We start from the raw sequence: 20,314 nt of genomic DNA on the forward strand, positions 1-20,314 counted from the left end.
CCTCTAGGTAAGCCTTGGCGGCTCCAGAAGAGAGGAGACTAGAGAGGAGAACTTGGCTGTCTGACAAATTGTTGTTGAACTTTTAAATAGTTCAAAACTGTTTTGAATGCCCGCAACAAGCCCATTGTATCCCTGTAGAGAATACCTTCCTAAGAGAAACCTTGTATTGGAACCTGTAACCTTTGGGCACTAGGTCCCATACATATTAGGGCTGGACCTAAGGCCTAAATAAATAACTATTTATAGGACTGACTGCCCAAGCTGAATTATTGTGTGTTATTTTGTGAGGACTCATTGGGGCCCCTGACCACACTTGCACTCTCCTGAGATCAAGCCTTGACTGCTCTCCACACTGCCTTGATTGGGTTCTGCTAAAATCACCATAACTGGGGTGGCCACCTAAAATCGTCCATCAGGGCTGATTTTAGAAATCCATCTCAACACTATCAAAGCTCATGCTCCTCACAAACTGACTGTCTACTCACCATCTCATTTCATCCGCTGCACTCAACCACACCACTTCCTCAACCACCACTGCAACTGCTGTCCCCCTCCCAACTTGCACCACTCTATTGGAACCCACTGCCCTTCAAAATCAAAGCCAGTCCGACTGTGGATCTCTTCAAAGTTCTGCTTAAACTTCACTTACTAGCCAAAGAGGGACCTCCCCCATCCTCCTCGGCAGAGCCCACCATTCCCTCCAGTTCCACCCAACAATGAAATTCTGTATACTTGTACAGTACTCTTCTTTAGTTTGAAGCACTTGCCCCCAATGTTTAGGTTACCAGTGAAAGGCATCAGTTTCTTATATGCCTTGTTTTGTCCCAGGTCTATGTCCCACTTTGTTCACAGCCTCAAAGTAGCTGACAATTTGTTCTCATCTTTAAGTCATTTCCGATCAAAACTGACATCCTGGTTATTCAAATAAATCCCAAAAAAATTTACCTTTTTGGTGGCTAGAAAAATCATGTCACACAGTCATCGCCGTTTACTCACTCTCGGGCATAGATTCAGATTTTGAATCAGACAGCTTTCACAAATGAGTCCTAGTTTTAGCAATTGCAGGTCTCACCCAATCCATAGGCCACTCAATCACTGGCAGGCTGCTACATTGCATTTTGAAGATTCCATCCAGGGCTCTCCCTATGGCATGGATTCAGACCTTTAACCCCCAAGATAATTTGTAAACAACTTCAGAGTTCTTATGGTTCTTTTAACAGTTTTGTTCCGTTGTTGCTCTTCATAACCAATAGGCCTTTGTTTCTGTTAGCTACGATTCAGGTCTGTGCTACTCTCCTACCACATCATGATGGGTCTGTACATGTACAAGCTGCAAGGTATTTGGCGAGAGAAAAGTGTCCTTGAGACTTGTAACCCAGCTGCGCCTGCTTGAAGAGGAGGAAATGCAGATTATTTAGTTCCCTCTAGTTGGTTGAGGGGTCTATCGTGTAAAGATGAGGAGACATTCTCTATGCTAGATCAGGCTTGGTAAGTTTCAGTCAGGCAGAGCTTCCAAGCTGACCTTTCCTGTTCCAACTCATCCTTTAACTCCGCTTCCATTGATAGACAAGATACAGGCTACCTAATTTCCCTTTCTGACAACTGTAGCCATTACTCTCCTGAATGGGCAGTAGCCATGACAATGCCATACCCGGCACACTACCAGCTACAACATTTGGCTGTTGGACTCAGTACTTGATTTATACTGGGGTTTACTTTGGGCTGTACTCGATTAATATATTCATAAAGGCTTCCAATTCACTGGTGATTACCACACAGCAATACTGAGAACAGGGTGTCGCCTTCATGGCACCCTAACCTTGAGACGTAGGTCCTCTTAGAGGCAAATCTGGCATTTGCATGGAAAATGGCTGCTAAACTGGTCACGAAAAAATAAGCAAAGGGACCTTGCTGCAGATGCAGAGTTTAGGACTAGTCTTTAAAGCCATGGTTGAACAGTTCTCTTAGCACACCATATGTACATCTCAGCATGAACTGACCTGCCCACCTCCATCTCCCAGCCAGCCCAAAAACATTTTTTTTTTTTTTTTTTTTTAACATCAGTAACAGGCCTTACTTTTTGTTCTTAGAACTACTTTTTATTTTTTAACAACCCCTTATTCTTTTGATCAATATATTAGTACATTTAGATATATGTTGCATTCTGCTGGATGTCATTTAAATATATTCAAGACTTAAAACAGTAGCTTAAACTTAACACTATTTTGACCAGCTATTGCCTTTCACTATACTCTGGTAGATGTTCTGTGTAGCTGTAGCTGGTAAAGAAACACTGCATCTTCCAAAATCGTACAATATTCAACTGTAAAAAATAATGCAAGGTGATGAACAAAACAATATTAATAAAACTGCAGACCAAAGTCTAATTTAGTCTGCGGAATGAAAGTTTAGGGAGTTAACGCTAAGTGTTGAAATTGGTGTTCAACCTGCAGGTCACAAAATCAAATGGTTCAAATTCAACATTCCATCATTTCACAAAAAATCAAAATCAGGTCCATTGAGATTGTTAGTTGTAACTTCTGTTACAAGTGCTGTGTAAACCAGAAGCCTTTAAAATAGCGCATGTCAAACCGCTTCTAAAAAAGGCATCCCTCGACCCCCTTGACCCTAAGAATTGCAGGCCTATCTCCAACACCAGATTTCTCGTGAAACTCATTGACCGAACTGCATACTCCCAGCTGAACTGCTTCGTAGAATCCAACAAACTCCTCGTTCCCGCACAAGCAGGCTTCAGACCGCGCCATGGGACAGAAACCACTCTGATCTCGATCTGGTATGATCTCAAGGTTGCGGCAGACACCGCAGGTTGCGCAGCACTGATTCGTCTTTATCCGTCAGCAGCCTTTGACACTGTTAACCACTCAATCCTCCTTGACCGCCTCCACTCCCTAGGAATCCGTGGTTCGGCACTCAAATGGATTGCCTCCTTCCTCAGCAACAGGAAACCAATTGCCTTCCTCTCCCCTTTTGTCTCAACTGCTCATGCTGTGAACACTAGAGTACCCGAAGGCGCCTGCCTCTCTGCTCTCCTCTTCAACCTCTATCTGACCACTCTACCAGGACTCAACTGCGCGTGCAACCTCTCCTGTTACAACTACGCATACGATATCCAAATTATCCCCAAAACAAGCACCAACCCACATCACAACCTTGAAGCATGTCTCAGTGATATGGACCGATGGATGACAAGTAACCACCTCCTTTTGAACCCTGATAAAACTGAAATCATGGTGTGCTGAAATACTGCCCTTCTCCCCCTTCCCTCCCCCCCAACTGCTCCCATGGCCCCCCCCCTTCCAAAATAGTGAAAAACCTTGGCTGCACTATGAACTCAGGCCTAACCCTCTCCAGTCAGATCAATAATGTATCAAAATCCTGTTACTACCACCTCAAACCTATCCTAACAGACTCACCGCCGTTATGTCTATTGTCATGTCAAGACTGGACTATGCCAACTCCTTAGACCTGGGAGCATCGGCATACCAACTCACTCCCCCCACATATCCGACACACCCAAGACTACATGGCCAACCGCAAAGCTCTAAAAAACGGTCTCTTTCCATAATGCCGATTAAGACCATCTAAGGCCGCTGAGACCTTGCAACCTGCAGACAAATGTTCAAGGAGAAACCGAGCAATGACACCACTGAAAGCGACTATTAAGTCACTAATAAGGTCACTCTAAACGCAGCAATCACTAAACGCGTAAATGAAATCTGAAACAGACTCGTAATAATACCTCCACTCCAGACACTCCCCTCTCCTATCACTATGCTCACTCTCTACTCTACAGCAACACACAATAGAGCACAGCTACACCCCCCCCGCCTCTATCAATTTTGGCCTAGCTGCTCACATACGAACAAAACTACATGAACACCTCAACATCCTGCTAGAATGCTGCAATACCCCACGAAAAACTGGCCTAGCTGCACACATAAGCATCCTACACAGGCCTAACGGAGCCAGAACCCCGTCTCGGAGACCAACCTCCAGACTGCACCCATTCAACTGATCTCGATACCACCACATCTAATGCTAGGATGCAGCTACCATCAGGCAATCTCATCAGCTGCGCACATAATGAGTGCACCTAAGCACCCTATGATACCCTACTCTCTCGACTGATCTGGTCTACGGTCCCGAGGGCATTCACCCACAAGCGCTTTGGAGGTCACACCAATGATATATAGAGCGCTATATGAATGCCAAATAACCTAACATAACATAATCGCACCAGTGCGATATGTGACATGGTTAGTAGGCTGGCTTTGTCAAGAGGGGATGGGGTACTCCTCAGCATAGGGTGGGAGCCAAAGCCATTCCTATCCCAGAGTAGAAAGTGGGAGTTAGGAGGGCCCCAGTTTCTGCCCCCTCCCTAAATGCCCATGTATGGTAGGGCAGTACCACTCTTAATCACCCCATACCTCTGTATGAAGATACTGGCCAGTTTCTTTCTTCTTATTTTAGGCAACTACATCTACCAGCATTCTAAGTGGATCGTTTGCAACAAGGCAGCCGACTAGAGCTTCCACCAAGACATCGCCTAAGAAGTCCCCACCGCGAGGGAGAGAACCGATATGCAGTACAGCGGCAACCACATGCGGTAGCAAGGACCACTATGTGCCGCCAGCCAAAACCAAAACACACAGCAATAGAGTGGATGTGCTGCAGCACCATGACACAGACCATCAGACCACTTGCATGGAATTCACTTAGCTCTCTTTTTAAGTGTTCTCCTACTGAACACGTCCGGGCAGTGAACAGCAGGCAGGATTGGCCCAGAGACCTAGGTAGGAGGTACTGGGCGGGGGATCGGGGGGGGGGTCGGGGTGTAAGAAGGAAGGGGAGAATAAACATGGGGACAGGAAACAGGAAGGTGTGGGTTTCTCCGATTAGGTAAGAGTAGGATGTGGCAGACCAGAGGGAGAAAGGACAGTGTGCAGGAGTGTGGAGGCTGTTTTCAGTGAAAGAGTAGGGAGTGAAAAGTGATTGAGGGAGTGAAAGGAGGGTGAAAGAGTACAAGGTGTGGTAGAGTAGTAGTGAGAGGGGAGAGAATAACCAGGTTAGTCACCGTAGTGACCACCTTACTCCTAGTCCATAGTCCCCTTTCCTCCATACTTATGGGACATCTCTCCGTCCTGTGGGACAGGACCGGAGCACTTTGTAAAAAGCATCCAAAAATGTTTACAACATTTTGTCCTTCCTCTCTTTCTTGCGTGGGGCCCGGCACGTGGCCGCAACCCCGCCCACTTTGGCTCCGCCCCGCGCATCGCCCATCAGTCTATCGCCAGGTCAGAGACCTATTAGCAATAACAGAGGAACCTTATTAGAGGGGACGGCGGGCGGGGGTATGGAGGAAAGGGGACTATGGACTAGGAGTAAGGTGGTCACTACTGTGAGTAACCTGGTTATACTCCTACGTCCCGCCCCCTTTCCTCTGGCCCAAGTAGCTGCCCTAGTGATGGACTCCCAGGGGACATTTCTTAAAGCAACCGCGGCTGCCTTGCCCCTCACCAGGTGTGCATGAATACCCTTAGGAGGTTTCAGCCCTTGGACGGCGAAAGACTGATGCAGGCGGCGATCCACCGAGAAATAGTCGCCTTAGACGCCTGCTTACCGTGAGGGTTACTGAAGGTCACAGAAAGTTGAGAAGAACTCCTAAGCTCGGAAGTCCTGTCAAGGTAGAACTTAAGAGCACTTCTGACATCAAGACAGTGCAGAACCCTTTCAGCCTCTGAGGCAGGGTTCGGAAAAAAGATAGGTAGGGAGATCGACTGATTCAGATGGAATTCAGTTATCACCTTCGGTAGAAAGGCCGGGTTTGTACGTAGGACTGCCTTGTCCTTGTGAAAGACCAAGAAAGGATGCTCCACTGACAAGGCCTGGAGCTCACTCACTCTCCTCGCTGACTTAACGGCGACCAGAAAGGACACTTTCCATGATAGGTACTTGAGGTCCACCGTGGCCATTGGTTCAAAGGGTTTATGGCACAGCGCCGTCAGGACAACATTTAGGTCCCACGGCAGGTGCAGACTACGAACTGGAGGGTAGAGGCGTGTCAAGCCTGCAAAATGCCTCTTAACCACTGGGTTACTCAGAGAATAAGAGCATTGTTCTGTAGAAAGATAAGTGGAAACCGCTGAAAGGTAAGTTCAGCATGACAGAACGTGAACACCCGACTCTGCTAGGGAGGACACGAAGGACAGCACCGTGTCAATCGTAGCCACCCTTGGATCCAACTGCTTTTCCAAACACCAATGACAGAACCTGAGCCATTTACTTCTGTATTGGAATCTGGTTGAGGGTTTCCTGGCTGCCCGGATAATACGCGTGATATCCGTAGACAAGTTAAGATGCTCTAAAGACTTGAACTCAGGCACCATGCCGCCAAGCTGAGCGATTGTGGGGAAGGGTGCCACATCTGCTGTTCCCCTTGGTGAAGAAGATCGGGGGTCACTGGTAACCTGATCGGCAGATACACCGACAGGTGTTGAGGTTCTGAGAACCAAAACCTGGCCCGCCACCACGGGGCTATGAGTAGAATGGAACAGTTTACCGAGTCCTTCAGCTTCCAAATTGCTCGAACTAGAGGCAGAGGCGGGAAGCCGTAAGCTCTCATGTTGTGCCATGGAATCTCGAGAGCATCTCCAAGAGAGGAGGCTCCCAGCCCCCCTCTGGAGGCATACTGAGGAAGCTTCTTGTTTACCGCTGTAGCGAAGAGGTCCACCTCTGGTGTGCCCCAACACAAGAAAATCCATGAGAGGACCTCCGCCTTCAACTCCCACTCGTAGCTGACCACTGTCCGCCGGCTGAGGGCATCCGCTGTGACATTCAGCTGGTCCGGGATGTGTACTGCAAGCAGCCAGACACCATGAAGCACGGCCCACTCCCATATCTGGATGGGGGGGTGGACTTCGTTCCCCCTTGCTTGTTGATGTAATACATTGACACCACCTTGTCCGTGTGTATGCGGACCACCTTGTTGGCAATGAGCGGTCTGAACGCCCCGAGTGCTAGGAAGATCGCCAGAAGCTCCAAATGATTTATGTGCAGGAGCTTGTCCTGAGGCGACCAGAGGTCCGAGACCTGAAGATCATCTAACGTTGCACCCCACCCCAGAAGGGAGGAGTCCGTCGTGATCGTCACCGTGGGGGATGGGTCCTGAAACCCTGCACCCAATGAGCTTGCTGAGAGGACCACCAATCCAGGTCCACTCATAGAATCCAGAATCATTATCAGCTTGGAATCCAGGTCCACAGCCTGACGCCAGGAACTCCCAAGAGCCATCTGGGTCTGTCTCATCTTGAGACGAGCAAGAGGAAGAGGAAGAGCCAGCACGCACGAGGCCATGAGGCCCAGAAGCCTCTGGAACCACCAGGCTGATATGCTCTCCGACTGCGCAAACATCTGACACGTGGCTAACAGATCTGCCATTCTGTCCCCGGTCAGGTACACACTGCAGTCGATCGTGTTCCACGAAAACCCAGGAAAATCGGGTCCTGCAAGACAGTCATGGAAGATTTCCGCCAGTTCACCGACAGCCCAAGATGGAAAGGGAGCTGAAGGAGAGACTGGAGATTGCCTGCTGCTGCCAGCGGACAAGGGCTGCGTAAGAGCCAGTCGTCCAAATATGGATACACATGGATACCCTGGAGACGAAGATAGGCCGCAATCACCGACATCTTCGTGAAGACACGCAGCGCCGAGCTGAGGCCAAAAGGAAGCACTCAAAACTGGAAGTGCTCCTCTCCCAAAGAGAAGCGGAGATATCTCCTGTGTGGGTTCCAAATCAGGATATGCATGTACGCATCCTGAAGATCCACGACGCTGAGCCAATCACCCATCTGCAAGGAGGACCGAATCTGGCCGGGCGTGATCTTGAATTTCTCTTGGGATAGGAAAAGATTGAACTGGGAAAGGTCTAGGATGGTGAGCAGGCGAACCTGGTTGGGTTTGGGCACCGTAAACAGCCAGGAGTAAAAGCCCTCCCCAAGGGGAACGGGTTCCACAGCTCTGTGGTCCAGAAGTTTCTGAACCTCGGCTTTGAGGGAGGGTGAGCCTGACAGCTGAAAAGGAAGGTTGAGGGGTGGGGTAGGGGGTAGAGGTAAGCGGAAGCCTGCTCGAGCGACTGACGAGACCCATCTGTCTTCTGATGGCCTGCCACGCCTCCCAATGCATCCTCCCACCGGGGTCTTGTGCGAGCACGGAAAACCCTCATTTAGTAGGTTGATCGGTGGCGGTGCCCCCTGAACCTGAGGAGGAGGCTGATGAACGGGAGAAAAACCACGTCCGTTGTTGCCTATGGCGGTTATTCCCCGCAGGGGTATCCACTCTTCGAGACTTGCAGTCGATGAAGCCCCTAAAGCCAGAGGAAGGTCGACTTTGCGACAACGGTCTCTGGGTTTTGAAAGGAGCCTTAACCAGGACAGACAAGGATTTAGCTGTCTGAGTGCTATCTTTCGTCTTGGTGAGCTCTACATCTGTTGTAGCATAAAAGAGCTCCTTCCCATCGAACAGAAGGTCCAACACCTTGTCCTGCACTTCTTTTGAGAATTTAGTTGCATGCAGCCATGCCCGCCGTGAGGTATCAACCCCCAGCATAAGGCCCCGAGCCGAGGTGTCTACGTGATGAGCCGCAGCCTCCAGGAGATCCTGGGCCAAGACCCTGGCGTCGGAAAGGCCTCCTCTAAAGTCTTCCAGCTTCTCGACCGGGATAAACTCCTCAAACTCCGACAGACCTTTCCACATCCGCATGTTAGCTCCCGCTAATATCAATTCAGCGTTGGCCTGCCTGAGCTGCAAGGCCGAGTTGGTGAAGATTTTCCTCCCAAGGGAGTCGAGGAGCTTGTCCTCCTTTCCCAGAACCTGAGTAGCCGTCGTGGAAGAGGATGCTGCAGGCCTGGACTGCAAAGTGGCCGCAGCCACCACTGTGGAGGAGGGGGCGGACAAGATGACAGGGCCACCTCTTCCGAAGAATGCAGCCTGTATCTAGCGTCAATTTTCTTATTGACAAAAAGTCCAGAGTGTGGCTTTTCTCAGACTCTGCGGACCTCGGCCAGAACGTCCTTATGCAAGAACAGGCCGGTACACTCCAAGGGAGACAGGGTGAATGCCCCAGAAAGCACGCCCTCCTGCAGAGCGGGTGCCTCGGGCACTGGAACATCTAAGAAGTTCATCATGTCCAGTACCCGGTCATGAAAAGCTCTGATAGAGCGGGGAAAGTCCTCGCTGTCCTGATCGTCTTGTGCGTCATCCGACAGATCAGGATCCTGCTGAACCGTGTTGGGCGCTGCCTTGTCCACAGGGGACAATGGGGGCAGAGGCTGAAGAGTCGAGGGAGGCACCGTAGGCAAGGGAGGCGCCAGCGGAACCACCGGAGGAACAGGTGGAGCCGGAGGCGCAGGAGGACATCTCCCTAAAAAGCCCTTTGAAATACTCCCTCATTGGGTCGGTACGCATAAGCGTTTGAAATTTACCGAAAAAGGCTTCCTCTGAGGACTGCTTCGGAACCTGAGGAGGCCTCTCCTGAGGTGGACAAATCCAGGGACGTAACGGGGACGGGTGCCACACAGGCCCCTCCACCGACGTATCCACATAAATCAACGGTGCCGAGCCTGCAGTCAGCGAAACATTGTGCGGAAGAGGCATCCAAGGATTCCAGTCATAAACCAGCCGATAAGGATGTGCACAAGGGACTATGTTCACCCAAGGGGCCAAGCCCTACACCTGATGCCGATGGCGTCGTTGTAGGGGTAGCACCCAAAATGGCCGCCGCAGTCATGGTGGGAACGGGCGCCATTTTGTCATCATCTGAGGGGAACTGCGCTGCGTGAGTAAGTGAGGCAGGGGTCCCCGTCGATGGATCAGGGGTCTTAACCTTAGCCTTAACATAAGGGACCTAAGCAGAGCCGGTACTGTGTACCCTGGAATGTTTTTGTGACATACCAACTGCCAAATTAGCCTTCGAAGGAAGGACCTCGGCACTGCCGGTAAAAGAAGAACTTTGCTTCTTTGCCCCCTCAACAGGTCTGGTGTCACTGCAAGAGCGGGAACGGTGAGAAATCGCTTTCACCGACAAGGCCTTGTCAGGCCGCTCAGAACTGTTGGTAGCTTTAGCATCTGAACGAGGGACCTCCGACCCAGGTCCGCTAACAGCCTTATCTGCACGGGCCTCGAACATCCATTCAGTAACAGCAAGCCCACTCAAGGCCCCTGGCGCACCCCGGTCTTATTTTTGAGGGAAGCCGACAGAACTGCCTCAGAGCGAGCTCCGGTACCCCACGACTCAGTAGAACTGGGTCTACAAACAGCCCCCATAGGAGGGGCCTCGGAGCGCACTCCGGTATCTACAGGCCCCTTACGGAGACCCTCAGAGAAAACTCTGGTACAATTATTAGGCCCAACGGGCACCCCAGGGCGAACCCCGGTGGCAGAGCGATCAACGCCCCTCCCAGCCCGAGAGGAACCCGGAAAGATATCACCGGCGGGGTGCTCTGAAAAGTAAAGAACTTACCGGGTGTTTCTTCTTCTCGTTGATTAACGCCTGAAAATGCGAAGGAGGAGTTCGTCGGAACACCTCCTCCCGCCGCCAACTGACGTTGAAGTGCCCAGACCGAAAGGGAGTCGCAGTAAAAACAGGAGTCCCAACGGCGATCTGGACCCAAGCACTCTAAACAAAGAGGATGGGGATCCGCCCTCGCAAAACGGCGGTGACACGATGAACAATCTGGAAAATCTAGTTTGAACGACATAGAAAGACCAGCACACGATCGCTAGCGAGAGCCAGAGAGGAAAAAGGGAAGAAAATCTACCGAGGATGCAAGTGCGTCCAGTCCCGAACAAGCAGAGAAAAGGACTGATGGGCGATGCGCGGCGCGTAGTCAAGGTGGGTGGGGATACGGCCCTATGCTGGGCCCCGCGCCAGAAAGAGAGGAAGGACACATTTTTGGAAAAATGTTTGGATGCTTTTTACAAAGTGCTCCGGTCCTGTTCCACAGGACGGAGAAATATCCCTTAAGTATGGAGGAAAGGGGACGGGACGTAGGAGTATTGGTAGTGTAGAGAGGGGAGAGAGGTGGTAGCTTAAAGAGGGGAAAGCAGCAGTTGTGTAGAGAGGTAGAGAAGTGGGAGTGTAGAAGAGAAGAAAGCAGTAGTAGAAGTAGGGAGAAAGGTGAGCAGTAGTAGTGTAAAGGGGAGAGCAGTAGTAGTGTAGAGACATCTGTGGGACAGTTTAAGCTGCAGGGAGGTAAGAGTAGCAGGAGAGCGAGCAGGAAGGAGTACAATTGGAGGATGGATGTAGATTGTAGAGATAAAGAGGCATCCAAGGGACAGAGGAGGAAGATGCAGTGAGAGTGGGTAGAGTTGAGAGTAGGTGGAGGAAGGGAGAATGACGGTGATACAGGGAGCGGAACATTAGGGCACGAAAAAAAAAAAGGCAAAGTGACGCTTGAGTATCCAGAAGGAATCCCTACAACTAATCAAGGAGTAAAGAAGGGCACACCTAGTAAGTCCCAGAAGAAGTTAAATAGATTAGGTGGTAGCCTTTAGGACATCAAGGCCAGACCGTTAGAACCTAGACAATAGGGGATTAATAATGAGTAGATACTAACCTGAAGAGTAGGGGGGCACATGGGTTAGGGAGGGTCTTGTTGTCTAGACCAGTGAGAAAGGGACAGCCCTTCGAGCCAGTTTAAAAGATAATCAACAGAAACCCTTCAAATGTCTTTGGGAGTTGGTGTGTTCTTGAGGCCATCTGCGACAGATAGCAAATGCAAAAGACAGACAATTTGGTATATAAAATACAACAGAAAAACATTTCATTTTCATCAACAGACCCATATGTATTTCAGTGGTTGTCGCATGTGACTTGATTGTCAAGCTGTACCTGTTTCCATTTTCAAACTCTGTTTCAGCACAGTCAGGTTTTGTCCACACTTTGAACTCGTAGTCCGCAGGCGGTAGGGTGCTCCCAAGCATTGTTGTACCGCTGCTGCCGATACCAGCAGTGTCCCCATCTCCTTCTTGGTACTCCACCTTCTCTACTCCAGCGAGGTTCCCAGAGTCAAACTTAGAGCTGAACAAGAGGTTGCCACAGCGTATCTCCATGGTCAGCAATCTAGAGTAATACCTTTCATTCCCTTACCTGCAGCATTGCTGCTGGGAACGAAGACCTATAGATGGGACAATAAAATGGGGTGAACAAATATTTCAATGCCACAATCAAAAACTTTAACCTTAACCTACAGGGGGCAAATCAATTAACCATTTTCCCTGTGCTACTCACCCAGAGGTCACACTTCGGCCCTATAAATAAAAATGCCAACAAATAGGGGCCCTAAGAAAACACAAAGGTATCAGGGCCCATATTGTAGAAACTTTGCATGCTGATAGTGTAATATTATAATGGATCTAAAATGGGGACATTTCAGATTAGCAGTGAAACTGTTACATAATACTGATGGTACAGTCTGAGAACATTTTATTAGAATTATTTTATATACCCCTGTGCAATTTTGTCGCTACTTCTAAGAACTTGCCATGCCAACTTGTCATGCCAATGAGTGGCGTTGTTGGTCCTTTTAGTACTTTTTAATGGCAGCTGGTAAACTATGGCAGTGGCATGCTCGTATACCCTCTAGACAAGAAGGCAATGTGAAGGGGTGGGCGGGGGGAGGGGGGATGATGTGGGGGAAACATGGCCATAATGGACAATAAACATTGTACAGGTGGTGTTACACTTGTAAAAGAGGAAGAAAAACACAGAACGGCATGACCCAACGTTACTTCCATCATAGCAATAAAACAGCAGATTTGAATAGATCACAGAGGCAACTGGAACACGCGGGTAACAAAAGCCCTGTTCAACATGTCAAGAACAGGGTCACGCAACAGGTCAGGACAAGAAAGAATTATGTGAATTGCAGATGGCCCACTGAGCAAGCTTCTGAGTTTTTTTTTTTTTTAATAATAGAGTGGAAGCTCTCTGCAGTATTCAATGATCTGCCATCAGCAGAGGTTGGGCAATTTGCATTTAGCTGGTTGAGTCGCTTGTACGGTTAAGGAGGATGTAGACCGTAGGCATCTAGTTGGTCGATATGGGTGGAGAACCTCAGAAAAGCATTCTGAAAGGTGTCCCTGTATGGGCTAGTGGGCAATGCTTAGACTAAATTACACCAACTTCAAAGAAATCCTTGCCCTGGATCAAGATTAGTGAGAGAACCTGTTTCACGTCTCACAATATACAGTATAGTGTGTATATACAGTATACTGTATATTGTATACAGTGAGAGGTGAAACAGGTTCTCTCACTAATCTTGATCCAGGGCAAGGATTTCTTTGAAGCTAGTGTAAGGTAGTCCAAGCAACGCAATCCAAGTATGATGCATGAAGCAAAATGAGCTGCTTGGAATTGGAAGTCCGCTAAACATAACATTACAATAGTCAATGGTGTATGTTGCAACTGAAAGGATCAGAGCAATCGGGTGTTGCATGAAGAGTAAGAGGATTCCTCACACAAGATGAAGATGGTGCAAAACACTTCCGACCAATTTTATTTCGGTGCTGTTTCAAGGGTCCAGGTGCAGCCACTTACTGGGGAGTACAAGATGTCTGTTGATTACACCAGACTCTCCAAAGGATAGTGTGGCAGAGCAAGGTGGTGTGCAGGAAGGTTAAAATGTACATCAAACACTTTAATAGAAACACATGATTACCCACACAATGTCTCTTTAGAAAGATATAAACTGTATATAGATCAGGCACAAGGAAGGGGAAAAAACAAACCTTTACAAGAAATGCATAAAATAAGCTATAAAGTTTAAAATATTTTGGCAGTTCTATAAATTGTTTCAGAGAATTGAAGGAACGTTTAGAAGGTAGTTAAAAGGTGTTACAATCTTTTCAGAAAAGGACTGAAAATGTACTTCAATAGAAACCAAGGGTACAAAGACTGGCACTAAGACTTTGTCGGTTCCAAGTCCTACTAGGGGAAGTCCCAATATCCAGCGTAGCTCTAAAGGATGGCAGCCACTGAATCCGAAGAGGGGGATCCCCAAATAAACATCCAGATGAATAAGCCCACTAGCGGGGCACACAGGAAGATTAATTCAAGTCCTGGAGCCAGTTCTAGTGCAGATGTAGTGTGCGGTATAGATGCAATCCAGAGACTTTGTTCTCCCGAGCCTCCCCTAGAGATAGCAGCGACAGTGCAGCAGTGAAGAGACCAGCAGGCCCACTTGGGGGAAGCTTATATGTGATTCTTTGTCTATTCCAGCCTGCAGTACAGGAAGTAGGACTAGGTTTCCTGAGTCTTATCGCTGACCGGAGAGGTTACGTTCCTCCAACATCCACTGGCTCAGGAGTGCGGATGAAATGCTGGGGTTGATGACAAAGGCCAAGGAAGGAAGATTATAAACTATTCATACCTTGGATCACACCGGACAGAAGCCACCTCTGAACCCCCTGGATTGAACATTAATCAGTGTGTTAGGCACAAAGGGCAGCACAAGCCCCTTGAGCTTCCCAGATTGTGTGAGATGGAACTGTGGTGCTTTCCAGATGTCACCCCATGAGAAAAATTGAGTGCAGCAGTTACATAAAGTGGAGAGACGTCTGCAGCAAAGGGGTTCTTGCATCTGGGAAAGGCAGTGAATGCATGACTAAGAAGTGATCCGGTTGTCCACACTATCAGAACGAAGGAGCACTGCAATCTGTTCCTTCTTGGTCGCTGGGGAGAGACAGATTCACGGTCTGATTTTTGTTGGAGTGCTTGATTTTTTGGACTACTTGATATGCTGGTGCAGAGCTTGAGTTGCCTTCCTTGAGCAGCCCAGTTTGTGTTAAAGCAGCAAGGCCATGAGAGTGGGTAAAGGTTCTGCTTTTATTCCCACAAAGGAGGCTGGTCCCGGTCTCCTATATCACAGCAAGCTACATTCAAACATCTGGTAGCCAGCCACCTGCTTGTTTGTTTATTTGGTATACCGCAAAACCAAACCCAAAGGGGTAGCTGGGCGCAGACAATACAAGGATACTTGAGGACTTGGTTACAGGAAGAATACAGTTATACAGTTCACATTAGTAACAAAGGTGCATGTACAAGAAAATGCAAAACTACAGTTCAAGCTAGTTCACCAGAAATCAATTAATCTAGTTGCAGTCATTTAGGGTCTCTGGAGCAGGTGGCAGTGGGACGGTCGAGCTAAGTGTCATTGGAACGTATCCAGGTGAGGACTTTCCGCCTGAAGCTAGGGTAAGGTTGGTCCATTCTGAGATCCACAGGGAGTTTGTTCCAGGTTTGCGCAGCTATGAACAGAAAACTGGAGCCGCCAGCTGTACTCTTTTTGTATCTAGGCACCACTAAGTTGTAGGCATTAGTCATTCTAGTGGGACGGTTTGAAGTTCTCTTGTTGACTCTGTTTACCAGGTAAGGGGGAGCTATATTGTTAAGACATTTGGAGGTGAGGGAAAGTGTTTTGAGGGCAATCCTGTCTTTGATATTTAGCCAGTGGATATTTTTCCTAGAGGTGGAGATATGAGCTCTGTTAGGAATATTTAAAGCTACTCTAATAGCGTTATTTTGGAGAGTTGTCACCAACTCGGGCATCCTCAAACACTCAGGGCGGTTTCACACAAAGGACGCCACATCTCCTTTCTCTTCAAACAGCCAAATTTATATGCTAATCGGAACTGAATTGGGCTGCTATAACCCCAGCTCAGAGGGACAGACATCCTTTGACTACATATTGCCACTTCCTCATGCAATCGCACACAAAAAGGACAAGGCATAATCTTGCAACTCCACTGAAATTCCAGGAAAACTTATTTCTCTGTTTTAGATACCTGGAGCAGGGTTTCAACAAGGACCCAAGCTAGACAAATGGATCCCACTGGTGGGGCCATTTCACACAAAGATAAGCTCAGGAACTATGGGGTACCTTTGAGCAATTCCTTCCCAAAGAAAAGGCAGAGCACAAGCATACGAAGAGCACTACCAAAGGCTTTAGATAAAGCCTGGCTGGGATGAAAATGGAGTAAAAAAAAAAAAAAAAGTCAGTACGAAGTGTAGGGGACTGAAGGACAGTGCCCGGTCCTGAGTCCATCCGGGAGAATGACTCAGGGAACCAGCTGCCACTCAGAGCTAGTGGATTATGAATCCAAGGGGTAGAAGAGGGCGGAGCTTCTGGTTACTTTCTCGTGGTGGCCGATAATTCACAGATGCCTACCAGAGCTCAACCAGGCACAAATAACCTAGCTGGTTGGGAGGGTTAGTTAACTAGTTTCCAGGGCACCAAAATCTACAGGGGGCTAACTATAGATTCCTCCCTTTCACCTGCCGAGTCTGTAGCACGTCACAGGAAATTCTGCATCTCCCGATTTGAAGTTGCAGCAAAGCCCTTTAAGAGAAAAGGTTCTCCATTTCTAGTAACAGTAGAGTATGTCCAAAAATGAATAAGCACATACCAGTGTTAGGACAGAATTCCACTTTTGGGGTGGTCTTGTACCATTTTACAGAACCCCAACACCCCTGAATCACTGTATTTGTGTGAACACCAGGACTGAAGTCCAATGCAACCATTTTTCATGTGCGGTCATATGTTAGCCGATATAGCTTTTAAGACAGGAGTTCCTTTTCTTGGTCTCAGAGTGATTCTATCATTTTCCAGGTGTGTTGTGGGGTAGGCCAGTGGCAGCTGTAATTTTGTTTTTTATTCAAACCCAGAGGGTACAGTCATTTTCATTGCATTAATAGCCCAATGGTAGCCATTGGGATATGAAGGCATGGCTAAGTTCTGTTCCAGCCCATTTAAGGCGGAGTGGAGGCAGAGTGACTGCAGGAGAGAAGCTGGCAGTATTTTTGACTATTTCGGTCTGCAACGCGTGTGGGATGTACTTTAAGTCCTGAGCCATCGGCGTAGCCGATGCGGAGTGGAGCCAGAGTGACTGTCTGGCTGTGTGCACGGCGCGGTCCTGTCACTGCTAGTTTCTTCTTCTATCTGGATTTACACGCTTAACCACTGAAGACGGATGAGTGGAATTACAGCACTTCCTGTGTGTGTGCCCGCATTATGATACACGTGGCCCCGCCGACGACCATATCTAATGAAAATGACTCATGGATGAAAGTTTTGTTCTCTCCCATGAATTACAAGCGCCTCGTGTGTTATAAAGAATAACGAACTTTGAACAATACGCTTTGCTCAACGAACTGATTTTTTCGGCTGCTTTTATTAGGCACCAAGGAAATAGATACTGTGCAACTAACAATCGCTTAAAAAAAAAAAAAAAAAAAAAAAACGGTGCTTATTTGGGTGTTAATTTGGCATTGTTGCCTTGCTGAGCCCGTCTGAAATCATGAAGCTGAAGAAGCCGGGTGGGTCTGCGCAGCGATGAGGTGCAGGGTAAACGTTTACCGAGTCGGGACATACCCGTAAAACAACAAAGGACTTACCCAAGCATAAGAAGGGGAAGAAGGATATGCCTGTTAATCAAATTAGCATAACTGGCGACTTCTCAGGCCAAAGAAAAGTGCCGGTGAGCTTTGTTAGTTATAAAGATGTGAATTATCTGGCCTCCTCTGGACAGCCATCTGCGCAGCACGTGCAAAGTGAGGCTAGGAGACCACATGTTGACCCATGTATAAGTATGAACAAGGATACATCAGTTATGTTGTCTGGGTCTACCCATTCATTAGATAATAATGGCTTATTGTTAAACCTTTGCAAAACCCTACAGCGGAATTCCATTGGGACGACCCAACATCTTCATGGATCCGATACACATTGGGTAACCTTTCTTCTAGTCCCAACCTTGATCGATTTGTTCATGAGTCCGACTCAAGGCGTGCTGTGGAAAAGTACAATATGGAGATCCAGTCAGAGTGGCAAGTCTCAGATCAGAAAATGGATGGACTTCTTGATTTTGAACTGAACGCCTGGTCAATGAAGCTGGAGATGGTTCTTAAAACATGCATGAAACTGGCCACAAATCAGGGGTTAATTCAGCAGTCTCATCAGGGTGCTTGATGTTCTAGTGGTAACAAACTCTGTGTTGAATCAAAATGTGGCGATGAAACAAAAGCACAGGGTTCCCAACCAATACACCCAGGGTAAGGGTGTGATTGAGGAATTAGATAACGGTACCATGCTTGGAGATGGGGACATGCTGAATGGGGGTCATGAGCATATATCACTCGACGAGACAGAATACGTGGAGGACGTTAAACTCGGTTACCATTACGGTGGAAAATGAAGATGCCGCCATTAACGCCCTTTTTATGGAAATATAATTAATGCAGAAATCGGACCTTATGGTGCCCACAAAGGATTTGCTCCTGCCGGTGCTTGGGCACTCGGTGAGGGTTAAGGACCCCCCTAAATTGGCACCACCCGTGACCATGAACAGATTACCACTGGTTTGGTGAGAGGAGACGGTGCAGGGTTTGGTGTTAATGCTAGAATGGTAACAAATGCATGGGGCCTCATTACAACTCCGGCGGTAGCCGTGCCGGTAAAAACAGCAGGCTGCCGCCAGAGTTGTGTATTTTTTCCGGCACCTGGCTTTAGGGAATCACAGGGGCATTACAGCCCTGGCAGCCCGTGAAGCCAGGCGCCGGAAAATGTTGCTCCACATTCCCATTGAGCCCCATAGGACTCAATGGGAATGGGGAGGACAGTAGCACTGGCACCGTTCATAACGGTGCCGATTCCACTGTGAAAGTCTGCGAGCGGGTGCCGTTCTTCCCGCCAGGTCAAACCTGGCGGGTTGGAGGTCATCCGGCTCGCAGGCTAGTATTTGCCGGTCCGGTAACAACCGTGACAGTAATCCTACTGGCACCGTTGTTACCAGACCAGCAGGGTTGTAATGAGACCCATGGTCTGATGGGACTAAAAGACCAGTATTATTCCGTGACCCTATGGACAGATGGCCCCTTATCAAGCCGAAAGTGCTTTCTCAAGCTAGTAAAGGTGGAGTGATACAACAATGCCTGACATTGCCCTGTGAAGAGGGCAGTAAAGTTTTGAAAGTAGCCCTGGATCCTGGACATGAAAATCACGATGTGAATAAGCTGAGTAATTATGTCGGGAAGGAGAGGGTTGGGCCTAGAGTAACGTTTGCAGAAGATTGTGGTAATAAGAAGGCTAAATTTCCCGAGTTAAACAAAGATATGGTGGAAGAGAATGGTTCAAAAGCAGTTTCTAATTGTTATTACAAAGATTCTGCTATGTTTAGGGCAGGATGCATGGTAAAATTGGTCGAAAAGCATACGACTTCTATGAGCATTTCTAAACAGGTCCACATTGTTGCATTTATGGGCTTCTGTACCTTGGTTGGCTTCCATTAAATCAGCAGATATTGTCGAGTTGGCATTGCCAAAGTGGGATAGCCCTACTAACTTGGTGTTGCTAAGGTTTGCTTGTCCCCCGGTGGTAGCATTGCTGTGTGCCAACACTGACGCCCTGGATCATTTGGGCCTGAAATTGTGGGTACGTGGTCAGAAATGCATTGTAGCTACTAGAAGGAATATGGCAGGGCCCTACGGGATATGTCCACTTTGGGGAAACTGTCCACCTGAATTGGTACGGGGCTGCCAGGGGCAGGAGTGTGGGGAGATCTGGGGACAAGAAGAGATTTTCCTGGTCCTGTGGGGGAATGGTGTGAACCAGTACCAACAGTCAGTTGACAATTGAGTTATTAAAGTGGCTAGTTGGAATACTAGGGGTCACAGCCACTTGTTGCATAAATTGGGATTCTCTCAATTTCTAGTTGGTTACGATGTGCTCCTGTTGCAGGAGACTTGGCTTGATAGCCCAGACTTTTTTGAAGGGTACCATTAGTACAAAATGCTGGCCAATAAAGGCCCCAAGAGGAGACCATTTGGAGGCTTGATTGTTGGAATTAAGCAATGGTACACTTCGCAAAGTGTGGAAAACCACTGAGGGAGGTTATATACAAGGAGTGGAAATGAGGAACAACACCAGTAGAGATTGTTCTATAATGTTCATTGTTAATATTTATCTTCCTCCAAGTTTAAAAAAAAGTTGATGTATTTTTTGAAATACAAGGTGTTGTTGAGACAAACTACCATGCTGTATGGAATTGCCCGTTTGGTACTGCTTGGGTGTGAATTAAATGCTAGGTGTAGTGAACGCCAGCAGTGCGCCACCTAGCTGAATGTCCACCCCAGTAGTTTTATGCAACGGGGGGTGGGGGGGATGGTAACACCAGAGACAACAGATTGGTTGGTTTCTTTAGTCAATGGGATCTTAAAATGTTGAACGGCAGAACTAGTGGG

At 48.1% G+C, this 20,314-nt stretch overlaps 1 protein-coding gene across 9 annotated transcripts in view; it reads right to left on the reverse strand.

Annotated features, from left to right (window-relative positions):
* AGBL5 (AGBL carboxypeptidase 5) overlaps positions 1–20,314 on the reverse strand; it is a 1,732,162-nt gene that overhangs the window by 1,523,420 nt on the left and 188,428 nt on the right. For 8 of the 9 annotated variants that reach the window (XM_069605526.1, XM_069605525.1, XM_069605529.1 and 5 more), the window contains one exon: positions 11,909–12,194. The exons of the other annotated variant lie outside the window; for it this stretch is intronic. In XM_069605526.1, the coding sequence (XP_069461627.1) occupies positions 11,909–12,129 (221 nt within the window). In that variant the 5' untranslated portion in view covers positions 12,130–12,194. The remainder of the gene's footprint in view (positions 1–11,908; positions 12,195–20,314) is intronic. 9 annotated transcript variants of the gene reach the window in all.

Source organism: Ambystoma mexicanum, chromosome 4p, assembly GCF_040938575.1.
Source record: "Ambystoma mexicanum isolate Mex_15411 chromosome 4p, UKY_AmexF1_1, whole genome shotgun sequence".
Classification (NCBI taxonomy): Eukaryota; Metazoa; Chordata; class Amphibia; order Caudata; family Ambystomatidae; genus Ambystoma; species Ambystoma mexicanum.